We start from the raw sequence: 24,362 nt of genomic DNA on the forward strand, positions 1-24,362 counted from the left end.
CAGCCTCCATGCAATAATGAACCTGAACCTACGTCAGCCTGGATTATATAATATCTACTGCGTGTCAAGTCAAAGAAGAATGTTTTCAACTAAAGTTATTGCTCATTGTGAGAACTGAAATTGCCATTTTGACTTTGGAAAAAAAGGGTGTCAGTGTAATTTACTACTCTGTCTGTTAATACGTAATCTCTGTGTTAATATGGTTAAACTATATGGCAGCTGCTTGTGCAAGATAACCCTACGTCCTTACACACAGCTAGAGCAATAGAGCAAGCATAAATGAAGTAGGGAGGGGATAGTCTCATTTTGCCATACTTCCAAAATCACATTGTTGTTTGGAGAATTCTGTATTGCAAAAACGGTTTGAATGGTCCACTGGCTCCCAATCCATTTTGATTAGCTGTTACATTTCAAGAACCCTCCCTCTTCTGCTTGAACACTCTCATAAAGAAAAGAGAGACATTTTGGTGAGTTTACCTACAGGCTATGGTAAAAGTGTAGTGTATCAAGTGTGGCCAACAGTCTGTGATTTATTGAAAGTGGATAAATCGATGGTAATAGCAGTTTCACAATAATCAAGGATCAGGTTTGTATTCTGAAGGAACAGCCAGCACATACACAGGTCAAAGTGAGAAGGAGGGCAAGAAAATTGCCAAGGGTGAATACACGATTGTCTTCTGGACTCCGGAAACTTTCATTGGCTCAGAGAAATGGTGAGGCCTACTTCAAACGTCATTGTTCCACGAGCATCTCATTGGATTGGCTGTCGATTAGGTCCACACTATGGTTCAATGGTGATTTGTGTGTAACAAAAATGGGGGGAGGGGGGGGGAGGTAAGGCTATGTGGTGAGAGGGAGTGGTGAGTGGATATGGTTGCAGCTATGTGTATGTACCTATGATTTGATATGCCCTGGTATTATTTCACTTGTAAAATGAGTGTCTGATGTGTGCTATCTGCTAATTCTTTGATAAGTTGTGTTTGTGCATTTTAGTATATATACTAACGTTCAAAAGTTTAGGGTCCCTTAGAAATGTCCTTATTTTTTAAAGAAAAAATTGTGTTTTTGTCCATTAAAATAACATCAAATTGATCAGAAATACAGTGCAGACATTGTTAATGTTGTAAATGACTATTGTAGCTGGAAACGGCTGATTTGTAATAGAATATCTACATAGACGTACCGAGGCCCATTATCAGCAACTATCACTCCTGTGTTCCAGTGGCACGTTGTGTTAGCTAATCCAAGTTTATCATTTTAAAAGGCTAATTGATCATTAGAAAACCACTTTGCAAATATGTTAGCACAGCTGAAAACTGTTGTCCTTATTAAAGAAGCAATAAAACTGGCCTTTTAGACTAGTAGAGTATCTGGAGCGTCAGGTGTTCATGGGAGTGTCTCTGTTTATTGCACATCAGCCAATGAGGGTAACCGTGACAAAATTGTCAACAACTTTCTGAGCGCAATTCCCTTACTTTTCTGAATTGAGGAAAAAATGTAAGTTTCAGACATCAAATTGTAAGTAAAAATAATTACCAAAATAAACACTAAAAAAAGGAACACAGAATATGTTCTATTCAAATAATTACACAAAATACACAACAAAGAATGTAACGTTATAAAAGTAAATACACATGTTTTGTGAGTCTACATTGTCATTGGTTTCAGTATTACATCTTCTTTCCTCTTTCTTACATTACTTCTCTGTGGAATTGAAGATAATTTCCATTCTATGGTCTCAGCACTATAGCTGAAATCAACAGTCAACGTTTGTGCGTCTGTCTGCATGCCAAACGAGCAGACAGTTTCTTCTTCTCACAGTGAAAGTTCAGTTTGTGGTTGCTGATCCACCACACTAGTTCCTCGTAGTTCAATTTGTGCAACAGATTTATTTGAAAGTTCTGGAAGCATGGGTAGCACCTTCCAGGTGTCAAAGCAAACACCTTCTGATCAAGAAGCACCCATACTATATGGTTGATGTCTCAGATCTACTTGAGATTGAGTGCTTTTCAGACTCTGGCTTCAGCTAACAGTCTTCATCCCCATCCAACTTCACAGACCTTGAGAGGATCTGCAGAGAGGAATGTGAGAAACTCCCCAAATACAGATTTGCCAAACTTAGCGTCATACCCAAAAAACTTGAGGCTGTAATCGCTGCCAAAGGTGCATCAACAAAGTACTGAGTAGAGGGTCTGAATACTTATGTACATTTTATATTTGTTTTGAATTTTTTATACATTTGCTAAAATTTGCAAAAAAACTGTTTTTGCTGTCATTATGGGATATTGTGTGTAGATTGATGAGGGAAACAAACAATTTAATCCATTTTAGAATAAGGCTGTAATGTAACAAAACGTGGAAAATGTAAAGGGTTCTGAATACTTTCCCGAATGCACTGTATATACTTTTATATGAGTAGAAGCTTGGGACAGGAGCCACATTCTGCTTTTGAAAACCCATCACTCAGCATGACAGGTCCCGTTATCTCGCAATAAAGAAGATTTACTTTGCAAAAGGTTATGTTTGCTCCTGTTACAGTCGTACGGTCACCACAAACAAGGTATAGGCTACATCAACATATTTTGATTGGGTCTTAATCTGCGATTTCACAGCTATACTCACGCACAATTGCACCTACGACACTAATCTATTGAGCTCCTCTGCCCAAACGAGGCATTTGATTGGTTTGATGTGTTGCGAGGCGCCATCGATTTTTCAGCTGATTTTGTGCATTGGACTTCCCCAGGCTTCTCGTTTAGGGAGGGGTTTACAATGATTAGTGAATATTTAAAAGACACTTTTGTGATCAACTTGGAATATGACCATTCCCTAAAGCGTTCCACTTTCACCTAAGCTTTGACAAACAAAATGAATGCAAACCACCATGACATGCTCTCTTTAACGGTGACTACTGCTGTGGCAAGAAAGTAGTAACATGATTTGATTTGACTAGATTTGATAGACTCAAAAGCCCAAAATGCTAGCAACACTATCTGTATCTGTCTTACAACACACTCTGTAATATAATATGTAAACCCATTTCCACAGTTTTGCATATCACTTTAACACCCCTTATAACTTTGAGTACGAGGAAGTTTGTATTCTACAGTAGAGACTATACTGACTAAATGAAAACCTTCCTTTCCCGTCCATCAGATGATAATGCGTCACTCTACCTACGCCACACACACTGACAGAGGTCATGACAGCAGACACAGCCTAGAGCGCACATAGGCAGACACCAACACACACAGGTCAATGAGACATTCCAACCAGACAGACAGAGAAAGTCAGAGGGAGAGAGGTGGAATAACGAGTTCAAGGTCAAAGCAGCGTGTCTGTGGTCACGGTGTTGCATTTATTTCAGAGTGCTTTCGCGTTCACTTTCCCGACTCTCAAATCAATACAAACACTTACACAATGTCTTTGTAATACATAAATGGTTACACTAAATTGTTGCCATTATAATTTTTGAGCGACGGCCTTAAGCTTTTTGCCTGTGGCTATGGGTTCAAATGGTTATTTTTCGTTTTTTAAACAACTAATTGACCGACGTCGGTTCAATTATTTGATTTCCATTTTGTTGTTTTTTCCCCCCTCTGAACTCGATGCTCAGTTTCTGTATAGATTAATCAGATCAAGCCCGAACTGTGCTATGTAGTAGGGAGTTGTAGTTTCCAATAAGCCAATATTCTACATAGTTTAGCACTGGAAATGTGGTAATTAACTACAATGACCATAATCCATTGCACTTGTCCGGTCTGTGTTGAGCAGACACGGAGACCTCGTTAACCGATAGAAGAGAGAACGCAGGAGAGGGATAGAAAGCAGTTACTTTGCGAGGTATCTCTACCGGAAAATACATTATCTAAGTGATTGATAAAAGTATGCCTTATTTACTTGAAAGAACTACTAAAATAGTGATTTTGTCAGACAGCATAGGTAGCAGCTCTATAGAAATGAGATGATTAATAATGAAAGTCATCAAATAAAAGAAATATTTTATTAAAGTAAATGAATGGGAATAAATGGTTAATAAAATAAGGAGTAATGGGAAGTCACTACCATCATGGGACTTGTATTATTTGTTCTATTCTGTGTTGTTACAGCATTCCACTAACAAATTTAATTAAAAAAATAAAAACCTAGTTCCTGCTGCATGCCTTAAACCTGCTCATTTAACTCAGTATAACAGGAATGCTGCTCATCAGTGTGTGTGTGTGTGTGTGTGTGTGTGATTTGTCGTGTAGGCGCCTCTCTCTGCATTAAGGTATCCATTTCTGCTTTGCTCACAGTCGACACGGTCTTGATTACCACAAGCCGCAGACAGCACCGTGCAATGGCCAGACAACAGAGAGCACAGTGGGGACTGAGGTAGACCGACAAACAATACACCACAGGGTAAGATGGAGAGAAGCATGGTGCTGAGAGAGATGCTAAATGATGTAAGAAGACAACATTGGGTGCTACTAGACTGCTGTCATCCAAGGTGGGTGACAGAGAGAACGTGTTTCGAGAGTGTCACTATAAGTAGCAGAATGTGTAAAAAAAAGAAGCTAGCTCATCACCTCTCTAACTGCTGGGATAAATAATGGAGTATGGGAGCGTGTTGTAGATTCAGCCCAATTACCCGTGTTTCTCTTCCACTCACTCTCGCTGTGTGTGATGTGCTGAGAGCCATGCCTGGGAGCAGTTATGGTCAAAATGAATAAATAATACATAATTGCCATGTAGCCTAAACCACAACAGAGCAGACAACAAAAGGTCTGTGTTTGTGTGTTTTATAATCCTGTTTGCCACCCTGTCTGTCCTACAATGCCCACAAGCTGCGCATGACTCATTATAACAAGGTGGACAAGACCAGACACAAACTAAATCAGAGTGGGGGGGGGGGGGGGGGGAGATCATCATTAAAGGATTACGTCCTTTTCCACACAGAAGATCATACAAAATGATTGCCTGATGATCTTCTGAACTTCCCAATAACTTTCTGACGCATTTCAGTCACTTCATACCATACTTCCTTCAGACTGAAATGGTCAAAAGTACTGGGCCAACGGATTAGTAATAGACTGTCATGGTCCCAATTAAAACAAGTCAACATTGCCCGTTGATTGTATCACTTTTTTACATGGTGGGGTCATTATTATTATTTTGATATAAAAATGGACTCAACGGCAAAAAAAAAACTTTAGGAACCTCTGCTCTACCACCATCTGTCTCCTTCCAGAGACTAGGGACACAAAGACAGTTGCGCTTCAAAAATATGACTCGCCCTCTTAAAAGAGTTTGCCTTATTGGCTATGCTAGTGTGGAGTGTTACTAGTAGCCTTTAGCCTCAGCTTAATAATTTGAGAGAGAGAATCAAAGCAGAGTTAAATAAGCCTACTTATAAATCACAAGTACAAGCACACACGTTGTGCTCTAGCAGATGCATAGAGGGTAGCTGGCCATATTTGTTGTGCTTCCTTGTTGACTAGTGCTGCGTTGGCAGCTCTTCACTGAGCAGCTGTCACAACGGTCTCCTCAAACCCAGATACAAAGCAGAGTAGCCAATAGACAAACCTCTCCTGTCTCCTACTGCATCCAATGCAGGTGTATAGGATTACCTTTACTGTCCTATTGTGGCCCGTCGAAGAGATCATGAAAAACTGTATGACAAAATATGTAGCCTGGGTGACACACCGTTTCTGCTTTAGTCGACTTGTCGTCTTGCCAAACAAGTCATTGGCAAGGCAATGAAGTAGTATGGTCAAGTACACAAACGGTCAGGTTAGGTGTCAACTAAGGCTAACAGATCCCAGATAAGACAGCAAAGGAGGAACTTCTTTCCTGTAATCTCTAAATGGGGGGAGGGTGGAGGGTCACACACCCCAACATTCTTCTCTGGGTCTTGAGGATTCTGGATACCACGCTGTCTCGCAAAAACAAGGATGTGATTAGATAGCTACAACGAGCTGTGGCTCAAAGCAGTCAGACTTTCACGCTTGCCATACAAAGTTGAAATATCTTGCCAACACATTTGGAATTGAATAACATTGTGTGTAAAGAGTTTGTCAGAGCTGTAACGATTTGACACTACGGCAAGGACAAATGCATACCAGTAGCAGTCGTCGCTCCTGCTGGAGAGTCTACACACTCTGGGTGATGCAAAACAACACCATCTCACTGCCTTCTTCTCTGGCGAGCTCTCATTGGCTATTACTAATCACCGTTTTCAAATCTTGTCATTACATCTCTCACTAAAAGAGCATAGCAGTTATGAGGAAGCGTTTATCAAATATTTCCATCAACATTTCTACGGTCAAATTTTGTCTTGGCTACTTCAAAGCAAGGTAAGACATGACTCATAATATAAAGTAAAACATCCAGGTTTCAAACAATTAAGTAACAGGGAAAATATAGGGATGCTAATGATAGGCCTTACAGTCTTTTGATAGACCATAGATGGAAAGGCTTTCCCAGAAACCTTCTCAATTAAATGTTAACTAGCTACAAAGAAGCCTATGCCTACCTGGTAGAATGATTTCATGATTACTTGCATCAATCCTGTGGCCCTCTGTTTTACACCGCTAACCAAACAGTGCTAGGTGGCTGCCACTTGAATTAAAGGGTAACTACACTCAAATCATAATTTCGTAGATTTTTCCCAGACCTCAAAAGTGGACTTTTGCCAGAACTTAAAATATCCAATGTTGTTGTCAATAAAAAAAAATATATATATATATATTTTTTTTAATCTGAAACTTGTGAATTTCTGACTCAGGTGACGGCCTCATTTATCAATTTCAATGGTATGCCTAGTATTCATCTACCTGCACAATACATCTTAAGTTGGCCCAATATGGGATTTATCCTTTCAGGTCATTCAGAAAACATGTCACTGTTTCTCAAATCATTTTTCACACAGGGCACCTTTCCTTCGCCTGGCAGGCTGTTTGGGAAACATTTTAGTATCTTCATTTCTCCAGACACCACTACACCACTGAGCACAATGAATTCAACCTTACCAAAATAATTAGTTTACCATCTTTCTGCACATTTCCTCTCAGTAGGCAGCACAGACAAATGTTGAAAAACAACTGGGCCAGTGCCTACAAATCTTTAATTTATAGATCATATACTGTATAAACTTACTGTACTATGTGGTGATTGGCACCAAGGACAGCAAATTACACAATTTGCGGTTATGGATTTGAGGTGCAGCATTCCTAGATCACAAGTGGCACTAGCAAACAGGAGTGTCCCAAATCTGTGGCAGCCATGGTAATATATAATTACAATATTGTGGTATGGGGTGGAGAAAAATGAAAGTGAAACATCACACACATCAAGGACTGGCGGTGGCTGAAATGAGCAAGATCCCTCCGCACAAATAACAATCCATTCTAAATACCATGACAGCATCAAGACCCATGGAAAGAAATACACTAGACAAGGGTAAGTTGCTTGATGTTTCTTTTTGCTCAACTTCATTCTCACAAAAACTGAGTGTGAGTAATGCGTATAAAATTACTAACCAAAATACATTTGACAGACAGTTAATCTACCAAGAGCAAGCGAGAAAAGTTTGTGTAAGGATTCCTACAGAACATAGGTTACCTACATCAACAGAGATGGAGGGTTCTCGCATCGGTTTTCGTGCTTTGAAGCGCGCGTAGGTTACCGAACACTTTACCGCAGTGATTATTTTGTAGCCAACTTGCTCATTTTCAACAATCAGCAGATGTGGTAGTGTCAAAGTCTCACTCAAACTTTAAAATACACTAAAGTTAGTTTAAAAATATATATATAATGCACTTGTGTGAATATATCGAAAGTAAGTCCTCCCCTGGTGCTGTCAATGTGCAGTTATACTGTCTTAATTCTGTCAACTACTGAAGATTTCCTCCAATGATGTTGCAATGATTTCAATGTTAAGGAGTCGACTTACCTTCGTGTTCAAAGTGTTCCTGATCACGTTTGCTTTCTCTTGTGCTCGGCACCTAGACTGGCAGGTATCTTACACTGGAAATCTAGATCGTGTTTGAGAAAACATTCGACCGTTCGCTCACTCGCAGGCTTGTCATTGGTGACGTCGGGCAGGTGCATTCCCAACAGAGTGTAAGAGAGAGAGAGGGGTTTCGTTTGAGTGGTGAGGCGAAAGCAACCGACTGTAGACGAAAGTCGAGGAGTGAAGTCGGGGGAGGTGCATCTGCGACAGCCAAAAGTCTAACATTAATGTGGTTTTCCAACAGCAAGACGCAGTGCAACATGGCAGTGTTGTCGTTGTTTATAGAAGCTGTTCTTTATATTGTTAAAATAAACATGTCTCCAACCTCCATATCACACACTCACAAACTTTGAAAGTTTCTTCAAGTGCACTCGCAAAAACCATCAAGTGCTATGATGAAACTGGCTCTCATGAGGACCACCACAGGAATGGAAGACCCAGTTACCTCTGCTGCAGATGATAAGTTCATTAGAGATACCAGCCTCAGAAATTGCAGCCCAAATAAATGCTTCACAGAGTTAAAGTAACAGACACATCTCAACATCAAGTGTTCAGTGGAGACTGCATAAATCAGACCTTAATGGTCAAATTGATGCAAAGAAACAACTACTAAAGGACACCAATAAGAAGAAGAGACTTGCTTGGGCCAAGAAACACGAGCAATGGACATTAGACCGGTGGAAATCTGTTCTTTGGTCAGGTGAGTCCAAAATGTGAGATTTTTGGTTCCGCTGTATCTTTGTGAGATGCAGTGTAGGTGAACGGATGATCTTCGCATGTGTGGTTCCCACCGTGAAACATGGAGGAGGAGGTGTGATGGTATGGGGGTGCTTTGCTGATGACACTGTCAGTGATTTATTTAGAATTCAAGGCACACTTAACCAGTATGGCTGCCACCACATTCTGCAGCGATAAGATATCTGTTTTGGGCTTAGTGGGACTATCATTTGTTTTTCAACAGGACAATGACCCAACACACCTCCATGCTGTGTAAGGGCTATTTGATCAAGAAGGAGAGTGATGGAGTGCTGCATCAGATGACCTGGCCTCCACAATCACCTGACCTGAAAAGCAGCTAACAAGTGCTCAGTATATGTGGGAAGACTGTTGTAAAAGCATTCCAGGTGAATCTGGTTGAGAGAATGCCAAGAGTGTGCAGATGTCATCAAGGCAAAGTGTGGCTACTTTGAATAATCTCAAATATAAAATATACACTACCGTTCAGAAGTTTGGGGTCACTTAGAAATGTCCCTGTTTTTGAAAGAAAATGTTCATTTTTTTTGTTCATTAAAATAACATCAAATTGATCAGAAATCCAGTGTAGACATAGCTAATGTTGTAAATGACTATTGTAGCTGGAAATGGCTGATTTTTAATGGAATATCTACATAGGCGTACAGAGGCCCATTATCAGCAACCATCACTCATGTGTTCCAGTGGCACGTTGTGTTAGGTTACGGCATGATGTGTTATTTTATAGTTTTGTTGTCTTCACTATTATTCTACAATGTAGAAAGTAGTCAAAATAAAGAAAAACCCTAGAATGAGTAGGTGTGTCCAAACCTTTGACTGGTACATTGTACAATCAATTGGAGAGAGAGAGATTGTACATTTACCCGCACAGTACATCGTGTAAATGTCTGCCCTTGAGGATCTAGTTTTACCACATTTGTCCTTTTCACTGCTTGGAGACATGCCTCAAAGAAGATATACAGGTTTCTATTGTTGTAACAAACAGTATCAACAAGATTCAGTCCTCTAAATGTTCCAATGGATTTTTAGCCAGTGTTTATATGTTGAAAATAAAACCCAGTAAAGGTCATAAATAGGCTGCAGAATTCAAGGCTGTGTCTGTAACTTTCTTTCCAGGAAAACATGTTTTTGGCAGAGGTCAGCCCCCCCCCCACACACACACACACACACACACACACACACACACACACACACACACACACACACACACACACACACACACACACACACACGGGAGAGAGAGAAAACAAGCATAGGTTAGAGCGGGTTTTATTTGGCCCCCCAAGTTTTCTGAGCAATAAATAAATAAATATTAGTTTTTTTTGTGGGGAATTTATATTGTTGGATATAAAAAATAATCTCTAAGTGATTTAAGAAATCTGTTTCCAAGTAGTCCCACATGTAATAGAGAGACATGAAGTGATCGTATTCAAATGCCAGCAAGGTTTGAAAAGATTACGTTTTAGTCAAACATCTGTTTTGGTTTCTTGCGGTCAATTTGCATTCTACAAATTATTTATAATTCTGTTCCGGCCCCCGACCATCCGCTCAAGAAAAAGACGGCCCGCGGCTGAATCTAGTTGATGATCCCTGGGTTAGAGCAGCCAGAAACTGCCTTTGGAGGCTTGGCTAAACCATCCAGTCCCACCTACATGCTCCCAGCCATCCATCCTCCTCACCCATACAAGGCAGTGAATCAAGAGTCATCATACCCCACCCGCCCACCTCTCTGGCTATAAGAGACAAGAAGCTTCTAAATTTAGCCAATCTGTCCCAGCTCCTATAGGGCTATTTGTAGTCCCATTCAAAGTTTATTGGTGGCACACAGACTTGTATTTCTAATTGGAAGTGAAGGCTGACACACATTTGGTTTCTCATCAATCACATCCATAATCACCATGGTGTGGTGTTGTACTCCCAACTTTAAATAAAAGACAGTGGTTTCTAATAAGAGGTGCCAGTGGTTGAGTGATCATATTCAACCTCCTAATGCTTATGTCGTACCTATGACCGTGGCACTGCTGTGAGAGAAGAAATGTGGGGTTCAACAAGGCTTCTTCTAAGACCCTCAAAGTTCTTTGAAGAACCTTACATGCTGACCACATGGCTTGCGTCACGTGCGCGACCGTCGCAAAATAAATGTACACATGCATGTTATTCAGTCATTGCACCTCTGTGACTGTCTGCGTGGCCAGGCGCTAAAATAGAAATTGGTTCTATTTGTGATGCTCAAAGCACTGCAAGTCCGGCCTCTCCCATCTCCTCATTGGTTTTTAGGAGCATATTGGTGATCGAAAGATGAACTTAGGTCCACACTCCGGTCGGGTGTAGTAATGCTGTAAAGTTGGTTGCCAACCGCCAGACCTTTACTTTTTAGAGTGTGTCCTGCCCCAGACAGTGTGTAACTTTGTTTTCATATTGGCACTGGACGTTAGGGCAGGGAACACAGACGTTTCCTGCGGTTATGCCTGCTGCTGTTGTCCCTGTGGTGCCAGGGCAAACATCAGGGTGAGTAATGAGAGGAAGGGATGGATGGAGGGCAAAGCAAAAACACCTAAAAAAGGAGAGAATTGTCCTTTCATCCTGACCTCTGCTAAAAAAGCAAACCTTTCTCTATATGTCCTTCCTCTCTTACTATTCCATCCATTCTCTCTTCTTCGTGTCCTCCTGTCGCTTCCTCTTGTCTCCTTCCTTCACATGTCCTGAAGCCTGTCTTTATTCATTTGAGCTTCATCAAACCATAACATTGCTCTTAAACTGACACAGTGGCATTCTGTATGAATAGGCTACTATTTGTGTGTGTGTGCGTGCGTACGTGCGTGCGTGCGCGAGTGTGTGCACACACGTGAAAAGGAGAAGAGAGTAAGATATCAGCTTCCCATTAAATTGGCTTACACACAAGCATGTGGTAAACCAATCCATATTGCTCTGGCCAACACTGAGATGTTTTACACATACATGGAGACAGTCTGAGTATCAAACATTGAAGCACTTTATTGAACACTTATCACTCTCTAAAAGCAGCAAAACCTTACTTTCCTATTTTAGCCACTGACTAACTGATTTTTTATCTTGAAAACTTGAAAGGTTTGAAGAAATTACAAACACCTAGAGGCTTGTCCATCTGTTTGTCATGCTTTACATGCCATGCTAGCCTGATTATCAAATGGACACTGGTACATTCTGATCTGAAGCACAAAATCCGTTCTGTACTAAATCTGAACTAGATATGTTCTGTTGGTAAACACGTTACCCCTTCCTGTGTACTGTACTCTCCATTTCTTATCCATTTCTTACTTTGGACTTTCACAGAAATCAAACGCCCTGCTTTTTAAAAAATTACTATTATTTATTTTCAAATAAACACCCTGCTTCCTGATGACTAACTGACCCCTGACCCTGAAGCCTGGTCAGGTGTTTCCTGTCTGCAGTGTAGAGGATGGACCATCCCTGGAATGCTGACAAGGAGGAAAGGTCACACTGGAACCACTGGAGAGAAAAGCCCTTTTAATTAAACATGCCTCAATTAAACATCACCTTTCTCTCTCTCTGTCTCTCTAACTCTTTATCGCTCTGTCTCCTCTGACTCACTCTCTCTGTTTTTCTACATCCCTCCACCAGTCAATGGTTGACACACTGTAACTCTCCTGATTGTGGATCCAAAACTTTCCAAGGAGGGACATAATTGTCATTGTATATCTTTAGAGCTCCACTCTCAACTTGAGGGCTCTACAGAACACAGACAGACTCCATTGATCTGAGCATGCTCACAGTGACCCGTCTCTGATTCCTCTTTCCTTGGCTCCTGCAGAGAGAGAGAGAGAGAGAGAGAAAGACTGAGAACAAGGGGAGACAGGCTCAGGTAGAGGGAGAGCACAACCCACTTGGCAAAAACTGGTTGAATCAATTTTGTTTCCAACTAATTTAGACCAAAAAAATGTGATGATGTTGAATCAACGTGGAAAACTAATAGTATTAGCAAAATGTCATCAACATAAGGGCATTTCATATATATTTTTTTTCACCCAACTTTTATCCTAAATGCAAAGACATGGTTGACAACTCAACCAAATGTAAATCAAAACTAGACGTTGAACTGACGTCTGTGCCCAGTGGGAAAGGACATGATGGATTAGCGAAAAGTAGAGCAAAATGTCTTTCAGGTTCTTTAGAGAGGGATTTTTTCCTGTAGTCTCTCTCTCTCTGTTTCTCTCCCTCTCTTTCCTTCTCAGCACTGACTTAGTATTGGGTCACAATGACTCCAGGGATGGTGGTAACTAGAGCAACCCCATTTCTTTCTTCATCCATCCTTCACTGCTTCCTCTGATCTCACTCAGTGCATCTTTCTATCTTTATCTAACATATCCAAACATGCCTCTACTTCAGTCTTGAACCCTGCTACTTCCACATTACCCCTCAACCCCTGCACCGTACATCTTCCAGTCTTCTGTCCTCGCTCATACTATCAAGTTCCCCTCGTTTCTTCTCTCCTCACTGACCTTAATAAGGTTCTGTTAGTCTGTGTACTCTGAGATCAAACCCAGGCTTTGATATAGTTTCAGAGGACCTGGCTGGATCAGCCATTAGAGTGAAAACAAGATCTTGTTTTGCTGTAAAGCTCTTGCTGTTGTCCTTCAGTGTTCTGTTGAACTTGTGGCCATTAATATTGCAGGCGTTGAAAAGAAGTAGGACAAAATGTTTTGTGCTGTTTCTGAACTTTAATTATTCATACCAGCTGCTGCGTTACTTTCCTTGGTCTGCTGGTCAGTTGGGGCTCAGTGGAACTCTTTGATATGGCTAATTAGCTTATCTTATTGTGTCATATTACCATCAATTCAGTCCTAGCAGGGAAGCAGGGTAGGTACAAAGACAGTATGGGATGAATGCACCTGTAGAGATAGAACCTGAAGCTACAGTAGACTTGAGGTAGAGTCCATATCATAAACCTTTCACAATTACTGTTCTCAAGACTCAACACAACACCCATGCACTTAGATTACTGCTCCAAAATGTCATCACATAGATATACTGTAAACATACATCAAATGAATCAGGAAACCCCACGTGCTTTAGATTACTGCAGGTAGGCAGTATAGTTACACAGAAACAACGACCACAGAAGCCCAGAGACACACCTGTTTAGGTACTTACCTGAGATACGACCATCACCTAATAACATCACATAATACAACAATCACAATGAAAATAAGAGGCAGGAATCTTTCAATGTGTATCACTGGTATCATCATCAGCTTTAACCCATGTTATGTGAAGAGGGGAATTGAAGTAAAAAGGCATCACATTGTGTATGTTTCTGATGTGTGTGTCTGAGGTTCTCTCAGAAACTGTATTGCATAGTCTTCAAAAGGGGAGAGCACACACAGAAACTATCTGGTCCAATACTTATTCATTTGTATACTTTACATAGATAACAGTGTAAATATGTAATTTCTTTGATGTACAGTGGGGAGAACAAGTATTTGATACACTGCCAATTTTGCAGGTTTTCCTACTTACAAAGCATTTAGAGGTCTGTAATTTTTATCATAGGTACACTTCAACTGTGAGAGACGGAATCTAAAACAAAAATCCATAAAATCACATTGATTTTTAAGTAATTAATTTGCATTTTATTGCATGACATAAGTATTTGATCACCTACCAACCAGTAAGAATTCCGGCTCTCACAGACCTGTTATTTTTTCTTTAAGAAGCCCTCCTGTTCTCCACTCATTACCTGTATTAACTGCACCTGTTTGAACTCGATACCTGTATAAAAGACACCTGTCCACACACTCAATCAAACAGACTCCAACCTCTCCACAATGGCCAAGACCAGAGAGCTGTGTAAGGACATCAGGGATAAAATTGTAGACCTGCACAAGGCTGGGATGGGCTACAGGACAATAGGCAAGCAGCTTGGTGAGAAGGCAACAACTGTTGGTGCAATTATTAGAAAATGGAAGAAGTTCAAGATGACGGTCAATCACCCTCGGTCTGGGGCTCCATGCAAGATCTCACCTCGTGGGGCATCAATGATCATGAGGAAGGTGAGGGATCAGCCCAGAACTACACGGCAGGACCTGGTCAATGACCTGAAGAGAGCTGGGACCACAGTCTCAAAGAAAACCATTAGTAACACACTACGCCGTCATGGATTAAAATCCTGCTGCGCACGCAAGGTCCCCCTGCTCAATCCAGCACATGTCCAGGCCCATCTGAAGTTTGCCAATGACCATCTGGATGATCCAGAGGAGGAATGGGAGAAGGTCATGTGGTCTGATGAGACAAAAATAGAGCTTTTTGGTCTAAACTTCACTCGCCGTGTTTGGAGGAAGAAGAAGGATGAGTACAACCCCAAGAACACCATCCCAACCGTGAAGCATGGAGGTGGAAACATCATTCTTTGGGGATGCTTTTCTGCAAAGGGGACAGGACGACTGCACCGTATTGAGGGGAGGATGGATGGGGCCATGAATCGCGAGATCTTGGCCAACAACCTCCTTCCCTCAGTTAGAGCATTGAAGATGGGTCGTGGCTGGGTCTTCCAGCATGATAACAACCCGAAACACACAGCCAGGGAAACTAAGGAGTGGCTCCGTAAGAAGCATCTCAAGGTCCTGGAGTGGCCTAGCCAGTCTCCAGACCTGAACCCAATAGAAAATCTTTGGAGGGAGCTGAAAGTCCATATTGCCCAGCGACAGCCCTGAAACCTGAAGGATCTGGAGAAGGTCTGTATGGAGGAGTGGGCCAAAATCCCTGCTGCAGTGTGTGGAAACCTGGTCAAGAACTACAGGAAATGTATGATCTCTGTAATTGCAAACAAAGGTTTCTGTACCAAATATTAAGTTCTACTTTTCTGATGTATCAAATACTTATGTCATGCAATAAAATGCAAATTAATTACTTAAAAATCATACAATGTGATTTTCTGGATTTTTGTTTTAGATTCCGTCTCTCACAGTTGAAGTGTACCTATGATAAAAATTACAAACCTCTACATGCTTTGTAAGTAGGAAACACTGCCGATTTTGCAGGTTATCAAATACTTGTTCTCCCCACTGTACATACCATCAAAGAAAAGGCCACCTAATACAACAATATAAATAGTGATGCAGGTAGCCTAGCGGTTAAGCGTGTTGGTCCAGTAACTGAAAGGACGCTGGTTTGAATCCCTGAGCCGACTAGGTGAAAAATCTGTCGATGTTCCCTTTGAGCAAGGCACTTAACCCTAATTGCTTCTGTAAGTCGCACTGGATAGGAGTGTCTGCTAAAATAATAAAACATTTATAACAATTTTGGTTATGATAAGTTAAAACAGTAAAGTAGGATACTTAAAAATCACCAAGAAATTAGACTGAAGTAGAACTAACAAATCAACAAAGCAATACCATTGGTCATGCCTGTGACAAAAATGAAAACAATCTCTCGTTTATAGTCCAATGGTATCCAGCACTAGCTTCGTACGAACCATCCTGATCTCGCATGTTTACATTCTGTTTCGCTTCATCATTTTCCTCATAGCGTTCTCCTCTTACAGGCGCCCCTGCACTTTGGCTGTGTATAGCTGTAGACTCATCCGTAAGAGTTTGATAGTTTATCAAGTGACCTTCCAAGGCATGTCATGGTTGTCGTATGATGAAGGAGCGGACCAAAGCGCAGCGTGTGTATCGTTCCACATTTTCTTTATTAAACTGTGAAACAATGCAATACATACAAATAAACAAAACAACAAACCGTGACGAAGAGGTGCAACATACACTACTCAAAATACAATCTCCCACAACCCCAGGTGGGAAAAACAACTACTTAAGTATGATCTCCAATTAGAGACAACGATGACCAGCTGCCTCTAATTGGAGATCATCCCCCCCCATAAAAACAGAAATACAGGAACTAGAACATAACAACATAGAAACTCTAAACTAGACACAACCCCGTCATGCCCTGACCTACTCTACCATAGAAAATAACAGCTTCTATGGTCAGGACGTGACTCACCCCAATATTCCTCTTTGCTCTCCGACTCGTCCCTCGGCCTCGCCGACCAACCCATGTGCCCCCCCCAAAAAAATATATTTTTAGGTTGCTTCTTGGGCTTGCGTTGTTGCCGTGCTAGTTCCTCGTATCGTCGCCGTTCCTCTCTCGCTATCTCCACCTGCTTCCATGGCAGGGTCTTGTCCCCTGCCATTACCTCCTCCCAGGTCAAGGATGTCCTCCATGCTCTTCTCTCCCGGGCCCAGGATCCCTGCTCCTCCTGGGCACGCTGCTTGGTCCTTTGGTGGTGGGAGATTCTGTGTATCGTTCCACATTTTCTTTATTAAACTGTGAAACTATGCAATACATACAAATAAACGAATTAACAAAACAACAAACCATGACGAAGAGGTGCAACTTACACTAACTCAAAATACAATCTCCCACAACCCCAAGTGGGAAAAACAACTACTTAAGTATGATCTCCAATTAGAGACAACAATGACCCCCATAAAAACATAGAAATACAGAAACTAGAACATAACATAGCCCTGACCTACTCTACCATAGAAAATAACAGCTTCTATGGTCAGAACGTGACAAGGCAAGATGTTTTGTTCCTGATAGTTCCATTTTTAAATGTTAGGTAGCTTAGTCTGAGGCTATATTTCTAGGACTAGACCGGGCTCAAGCTTCAACAGTATCGCTAAACCACAGCTTGATCGACAAGTACACCTGCATGACTTTTTAGCATTCTGCGGGTATCAGCCCCAGGCTCAAAGCTCGAGAGAAACAGAGGGCCAGTTTGTTTATGATGAGTTTGTCTGTTTGTGAAGTGACCTTCCGTAGGATGTTCACCTGGACATAACCCACTGACCATTTCGCTAAACCCGCAATAACATCTGCTAAATGTGTGTATGCGACGAATAACATTTGATTTGATTTACATACTCCAAGTAACTGTGCCATATCAACTGCACCATTATTGTTTCTGATGAAATGTACATTCCTTCTCTGTTGGTCTTTATGGAAGCACGGTAGAAGCAACTTTTTCTGATGAGTTTATTGACTGTATTGTTTAACTGTATACTGTACATCAACATTTAAATGGTGCTATATACAAAGCCATGTTAGAGGTCCAATCTCATAATACTCTTGGTATAACCCATAATCCCAGGTATGAAGACCGAACGTATCGACTGAGCGTAGATACATGTACTCATGATGTGCACGACTAGTTGCATTTTGACTAGAATAAAATGTAGTCTGACAAGTCTGACAGGGATAGTCTGTTAATATCTGATGTTCTCAAAGAAGGAGAATTCGAAAAGAGAGAAAAAGGAGTGACATCATCAGCATCAAAGAAAAGGGCTGAGTTGCTGCTAAAACTGATGTTTATTGATTTGTTTGACCATTTTTACTTTTCAGCCGTTCCCATAAAGACTATCAATCGTTTATCCATAACACATGGCATGGCATTCAAATGGAAACTGTTGGCACTTCAAAAATGTAACCACCCTTTCGAAAAGGATCAAAAACTATACATTCAGCTATGAAATATACTTCAAGATGATCTTTTGTTGAATAATACTAAAACTGTCTGTAACATTTCACATTCTGGCATTGTTATTACACACCTGTGGTGTAAAATAAGTATGTTCACAGAGAATACATTGGACAAGATATAATGATTAAAATGGCTTTCGCTTGTAACATCATATAATAACATTGCTGTACAAATACTTATTATACCTCACTTCAAAATGTGTGAATTGAACATTACACTATATTTAAAATACGATGCAGTCTCTTACAGTACATAAACGTCTCCATACAATACCAAAGCTGTTTATACTGCCCAACAAATACAAAACGCAGTAACTACGAATTCTGATCAAAAATCTTTGATCTGTTTTAATGGCCAGGTATATTATCTGATTAATGTGTTATTTCGTTTCCTGACACAAGAACAAGCCAGTTGATCCGAATATATCATGGAGTATCAGAGATTACTGTCTGTCCCGACAGAAAAATACTTTGATGTAAGAGTTTGTATTTTTTTAAATGACGTAGTTACTGCGTTTTGCCATGGTAGGACATCATTTTGATTTGGTATTGTTTGTACAGCGGTCTGCACTATCCAAAACAGAACCCATACAAAGTTGTTCCATGTACAAGTTCATGGTAGACAAAGAGTGTCAGAAAAGACAAGTGTGTGAATGTGCACTGGCACTGAAGGCTGTCAATCAAACATTTTGATACACATTGTCTAGGAGTTTTACAGTTGTGGCATGTTGTGGCATGCAGTTGTGGTCTTTTGACACAGGGACCTGTGTGTGTTTGAGCTGGCTCTATGTATTTCCTCAGAATATTTGTGTTAAAAAGAAAGTCGAATACTTTAATTATGCTCCCAAACATTTAATGGGTCTAGCAACCAACGTTTCGTCCTTCTTCAGGGTCCTGTTCGCCACTGCTGACCCAAACAAAGTCCTGTAGTGAGTTTGGAACTGACCCAGTCTGAGTTACACTGTACACTGTACTCGAATGAGAGGTTTTCACCTGAAGAGGCTCACTCTTGGATGTTTGCCCCACACACAGTCTGCATGTATGCCATTCTGCCTGTAGATGGCAGCCTTGTCAAGGATGGTTTTGCGCAGAAGACACCAGGAAAGAGAGAGTGGGTCGATAGGCGATGCACAGCAGCGTTGGTCTGTGCATACAGGCAGGTGTTATAACACTGTGGCCTCCTCCATGGCATTGACCCACCTGCAAAACAAAAGTGAATAACATGAACACTGTGTGTGTGTGTGTGTGTGTGTGTGTGTGTGTGTGTGTGTGTGTGTGTGTGTGTGTGTGTGTGTGTGTGTGTGTGAGTAGCCTGACCTGCGGGCAGTGTGCTGATCGTCTGCTCTAAAGGTGTAGTATAGTGTCTTCTTGTGGTAGAGCTGAAACACGTTGGAGCTCTCCTCTCCCTCTGGCCTCTCTGTCAGCTTCACTGTGAAACTCTGCATGGGCAGAATCTCAGATGCCATCTTGTCCTGTGTTGAGAGAAGAGAGTGAGGTAGGGACATTTATAAAGGACAAGTCATATACTCAGCTGCATATACCAATTATGTTTTACCAGAATTTTGAGAAACAAGGAAACTAACACAGACTTGTATTTGTGATTTAAGTTAACGACACTGCTTATTATAAATGGTAGCTACCTACAAAGCTTGTAAAAAAACATACAATAAACAGTACAAATAAAGAGAGAGCACAGAATTTCTCCAGATCAGGAGAGACTTTGTAGAAGCTTTTAAAAGAGTCCAGAATAATATGGGCATATTGTGAGTATATTGAGGGTGAGTGCTCACGTGTGTGTGTGTGTGTGTGTGTGTGTGTGTGTGTGTGTGTGTGTGTGTGTGTGTGTGTGTGTGTGTGTGTGTGTGTGTGTGTGTGTGTGTGTGTGTGTGTGTGTGTGTGTGTGTGTGTGTGTGTGTGTGTGTGTGTGTTTGGGGCTGGTGTGGGAGACTCTGTGCCCCCTCACCTCACGTGCTGTGAAGGTGTAGAGCACCTTGTCTTTGAGGAGGAACCACAGCCTCTTCCACTTCCTCTTGCTCTTCTTACGCCGCTGTAGGCTGCCACTCATGGCCGAGCCCTCAGCCCCCAACACCACCTGCAACATAGGTCAGAGGTCAACATCAGGGAGTTAGCAGGGCATACCACAGAATCTTGCATCAGAGCAGAACTACAGAACTACACTGATAAAGGTCAAAGATCAAAGGTGATGAGTATTGCGGACCTGGTTGAGAGAAGAGGTGCTCTTCCTGCTCCTCCACAGGCTTGGGGGCTGGAAGCTCTGGAACACAGCTGAGAGGGGCCGACTGGCCCGGTGGGTGCAGGGGCTGGAGTTACCACACGCCCCTGAGATACTGACACCTCTCTTCCTGAGCTCAGCATAGCAGTGGTCACAAACTTTGGCCATCCTGTCTTTGAGGTACTTCAGAGGATACTTGTTCCTGGAGCAGGCACGACACACCACCTGGGTGTGGAGAGAGAGAGAACAAGTGTGAAGGTGGAGCGAGAGGACCTCTGATTTAAGGAGTATTGGAGATCAAGAAGTCAAGATACTAAGAGTCTGCCAGGGTAATGTAAAACAGTGGGTTGGGGTCTCCTATGACAGCAGTATGATTGACGGGTTCCTACAGTAAGGCCTGTGTGTGTGTCTCACCTTCCCACAGGCGTTGCAGTGATGGCGTCTCAGGGTCAGGCTGAAGTCGGAGGTACAGTTCATACACATCATCACATGAGTCACGGGCACCAGCACTGGAGCTGCCTCCCCCAGGGCCATCCACAGCTTCTCACGTGCCTGCATGGGAAGACAATGTGGCAGCAACGTTACAACAACATTACAACAACATTACAAACCAATACATTAACGTTACAACGTTACAACAACATAACAACAACGTTATAACAACGTTAACAACCTATTCTGCATTTTATAAATGTCACACGTTAAATTGGTTATAAGTGAGCTTTAATGGTATGCCCTGTCCTGAGTGTCAGCGGTGAACTCATTACCTCACTGCAGGGGCCACCGAAAGTACACAGGCCTGCAGCATGATCTGCTATGGCCCGACTCAGCGTGTGGAACCAGTCCTCTCTCTCACCACAGGAACTAGGGACACAGAAACAGATATGTGTTCAGGCTGTACACATAATTAGACATACCCCATTATTTCTATTTCTACTTTGCACTTTCTTCCACTGGAAATCTACCATTCCAGTGTTTTACTTGCTATATTGTATTTACTTTGCCTCCGTGGCCTTTTTTGCCTTTACCTCCCTTATCTCACCTCATTTGCTCACTTTATATATAGACTTATTTTTCTACTGTATTATTGACTGTATGTTTGTTTTACTCCATGTGTAACTCTGTGTTGTTGTACGTGTCGAACTGCTTTGCTTTATCTTGGCCAGGTCGCAATTGTAAATGAGAACTTGTTCTCAACTTGCCTACCTGGTTAAATAAAGGTTAAATAAAAATAAATAAATAAATAAATATACATGTGTACATATACATGCAGTATATGCATATAAATACATACTGTATGTAACCAATGGACAAGACTGGTACAAAGCCCCAGACAGATGTCCTCTGCTCTGACTTACCTGGCTGACAGGGTGATACTGACATCATTCACCTCGATCCTCAGGGCATTGAGCACGTTGTCTATGACGGGTATACTGACCTGGGAGAACAGGACACACAGCACAGCAGTCAGCACACAGACAGACAGAAAGACACGTTGACAAAGCCATAGGTCAGGGGTGAGGTGTGAAGGTCAGGGAAGGTCATCTCAGTAGGAGGGGGTGGGACTCACCTTCATCCCAGACAGATAGAGAGTGTTCTTCAGCCGGTATTTACCATCCTGCTGAGGATAGGTGTACAGCATCACATCATTCATCTGGTGGAGACAGAAACAGAGGGACAGAGGTATGATTACTGTCATGTGTGCAAATACAGCCTGTCTGCCAGCCTGAAATATACGGCTACATTCCGGTCCTCTACCCTTCTGAAGTGTGTGCTCGTATACTTTCCCTAATGGATTTAAAAGGAATGTGAGAAATACTCCCTCCAGCCATGCTTGCATCCAATCCAATGCTTTTAAATGCATGGGGGGGGGGGGGGGAGTGAACAAGAACACACTTCTGGAGATGGGAAAGACAAACCTCATCTCGTTCAAAGGGAATTTGCCACAGGGGGGCACTATAAACTTAAAGACGTCCTCCGGTGATTTTTGAAAATGTCCTATTGAAAAGTGATATCCCAAGTATAAATATAGTAAAGCACACACACTAAAGGGTAAAATAAAATAGTATTTTTTCGACACAACTGCAAACTTGAAGGAGTTGGTCTGATGGTCAGATGTGATGTCATTGATCTCCCGCCTTGTTAGAGGAACAGTAGAGGAGCAATAGAGAACAAAAGAGGAAGCCCCCACCCCCCACTTGTGTCATGTCATGTCATACCTGGACCACCTATTGAGATGTGCCTTTTGTTTAGTAAATCAGGTGTTCAATGAGGAACCTCCTTGGTCGCAACATTTTGGGGGGGGGGATTTCCTTTCATATTATTCACACATTCAAACGTTAACGCCTCAAACCAGACATTCCCATATAACACACAATAAAAAGTTACCACCGTTTATTTGCTTATTACACCCAACGTACTGTAATCCTCAAAACATACTTCAGCCTATTGTGTTGGAGGGCCTTATTTAGAGTGGGACAAAAGCAGTGACATCATTATTCACACATCATGTGTGCTCTAAACATCCGTGGCCCATAAGGCAGCATCCAGGAATTCTCCACCGGTCCCTTCCAGCTCCCAGCTGCTCTGAGAAACTGCCTGGTCTGGGTGGAGGCCCTGGAACCAGCCACCACCACAACAACAAAACAAGCTCAAAAGGGACAAAACAGCATGTGACCCTCTAGTCCTGACTGTGGTGCCAGGAAAATACCTCTCCCTCAACGTTAACATAACTCAGGAGCTGATCGTGGACTTCAGGAGACAGCAGAGGGAGCACACCCCCATCCACATCGACGGGACCGCAGTGGAGAAGGTGAAAAGCTTTAAGTTCCTTGGAGTACACGTCACTGACAATCTGAAATGGTCCACCCACACAGACAATGTGGTGAAGAAGGCGCAACAGCCTCAGGAGGCTGAAGAAATTTGGCTTGGCACCTAAGACCCTCACAAACTTTTCCAGATGCACAATTGAGAGCATCCTGTCGGGATGTATCACCGCCTGGTAGGGCAACTGCACCGCCCGCAAACGCAGGGCTCTCCAGAGGGTGGTGCGGTCTGCCCAATGCATCACTGGGGGCACACTACCTGCCCTCCAGGACACCTACAGCACCCGATGTCACAGGAAGGCCAAAAAGATCATCAAGGACATCAACTACCCGAGCCACTGCCTGTTCACCCTGCTATCATCCAGAAGGTGAGGTCAGTACAGGTACATCAAAGCTGGGACCGAGAGACTGAAAAACAGCTTTGATCTCAAGGCCATCAGACTGTTAAATAGCCATCACTAGCCAGCTACCCCCCGATTACTCAACCCTGTACCTTGGAAGCTGCTGCCCTGTATACATAGACATGGAATCACTGGTTACTTAAATAATGGAACGCTAGTCACTTTAATAATGTTTGCAAACTGTTTTACATGTATATACTGTATTCTATTGTATTCTAGTCAAATCCACACAGACACTGCTTGTCCTAGTATTTATATATTTCTTAATTCCATTCTTTTACTTTTAGATTTGTGTGTATTGCTGTAAATTGTTAGATACTACTGTACTGTTGGAGCTAGGAACACAAGCATTTTACTACACCCGCAATAACATCTGCTAAATATGTGTATGTGACCAATCAAATTTGATATGATCTGATTTAGGGGTGTTCACACTGCAGGCCCACCCCACTCTACCCCAGGCTCTCACACACACATTACAGACTAAGAGATGTGTACCAAATACAACCTAGAAACTCAATTTTAACAATGCATTAGATGCTCAACTACTGCACATTCACTTTCCCAACACGTTTCTCTTCCTCTCTTCTGCTTCAAGTACTTCACCTGTTTCT

The 24,362-nt window shown here is 42.0% G+C and overlaps 2 protein-coding genes and 1 long non-coding RNA gene across 6 annotated transcripts in view; 1 reads left to right on the forward strand and 2 right to left on the reverse strand.

The window, feature by feature from the left end:
• LOC100195900 (protein kinase C delta type) overlaps nucleotides 1-8,150 on the reverse strand; it is a 34,963-nt gene extending 26,813 nt beyond the window's left edge. For 2 of the 3 annotated variants that reach the window (XM_045705478.2, XM_045705477.2), the window contains exon 1: nucleotides 7,934-8,150. The gene's annotated coding sequence lies outside the window, so the exon portion shown is untranslated. The remainder of the gene's footprint in view (nucleotides 1-7,933) is intronic. The other variant, XM_014166565.3, reaches the window with a different exon arrangement.
• Nucleotides 7,302-9,836, forward strand: LOC145862616 (uncharacterized). The gene is made up of 2 exons (XR_014382138.1): nucleotides 7,302-7,440; nucleotides 8,955-9,836. It is a non-coding gene; the product is annotated as an uncharacterized LOC145862616 (long non-coding RNA).
• Nucleotides 9,837-17,771: 7,935 nt separating this feature from the next.
• Nucleotides 17,772-24,362, reverse strand: part of LOC106583046 (FYVE, RhoGEF and PH domain-containing protein 5) — a 46,593-nt gene continuing 40,002 nt past the window's right edge. Inside the window, exons 13-20 of one of the 2 annotated variants that reach the window (XM_014166805.3) lie at nucleotides 22,093-22,176; nucleotides 21,881-21,960; nucleotides 21,290-21,386; nucleotides 20,937-21,074; nucleotides 20,508-20,747; nucleotides 20,280-20,381; nucleotides 19,607-19,761; nucleotides 17,772-19,489 (exon numbers count right to left, since the gene is read on the reverse strand). In XM_014166805.3, coding sequence (XP_014022280.1) covers nucleotides 19,453-19,489; nucleotides 19,607-19,761; nucleotides 20,280-20,381; nucleotides 20,508-20,747; nucleotides 20,937-21,074; nucleotides 21,290-21,386; nucleotides 21,881-21,960; nucleotides 22,093-22,176 — 933 coding nt within the window. In that variant the 3' untranslated portion in view covers nucleotides 17,772-19,452. Of the gene's footprint in view, nucleotides 19,490-19,606; nucleotides 19,762-20,252; nucleotides 20,382-20,507; nucleotides 20,748-20,936; nucleotides 21,075-21,289; nucleotides 21,387-21,880; nucleotides 21,961-22,092; nucleotides 22,177-24,362 lie in introns of both variants that reach the window. The other variant, XM_014166804.3, reaches the window with a different exon arrangement.

The sequence above is a fragment of the Salmo salar genome, chromosome 22, assembly GCF_965601325.2.
Source record: "Salmo salar chromosome 22, fSalSal1, whole genome shotgun sequence".
NCBI classification, from domain to species: Eukaryota; Metazoa; Chordata; class Actinopteri; order Salmoniformes; family Salmonidae; genus Salmo; species Salmo salar.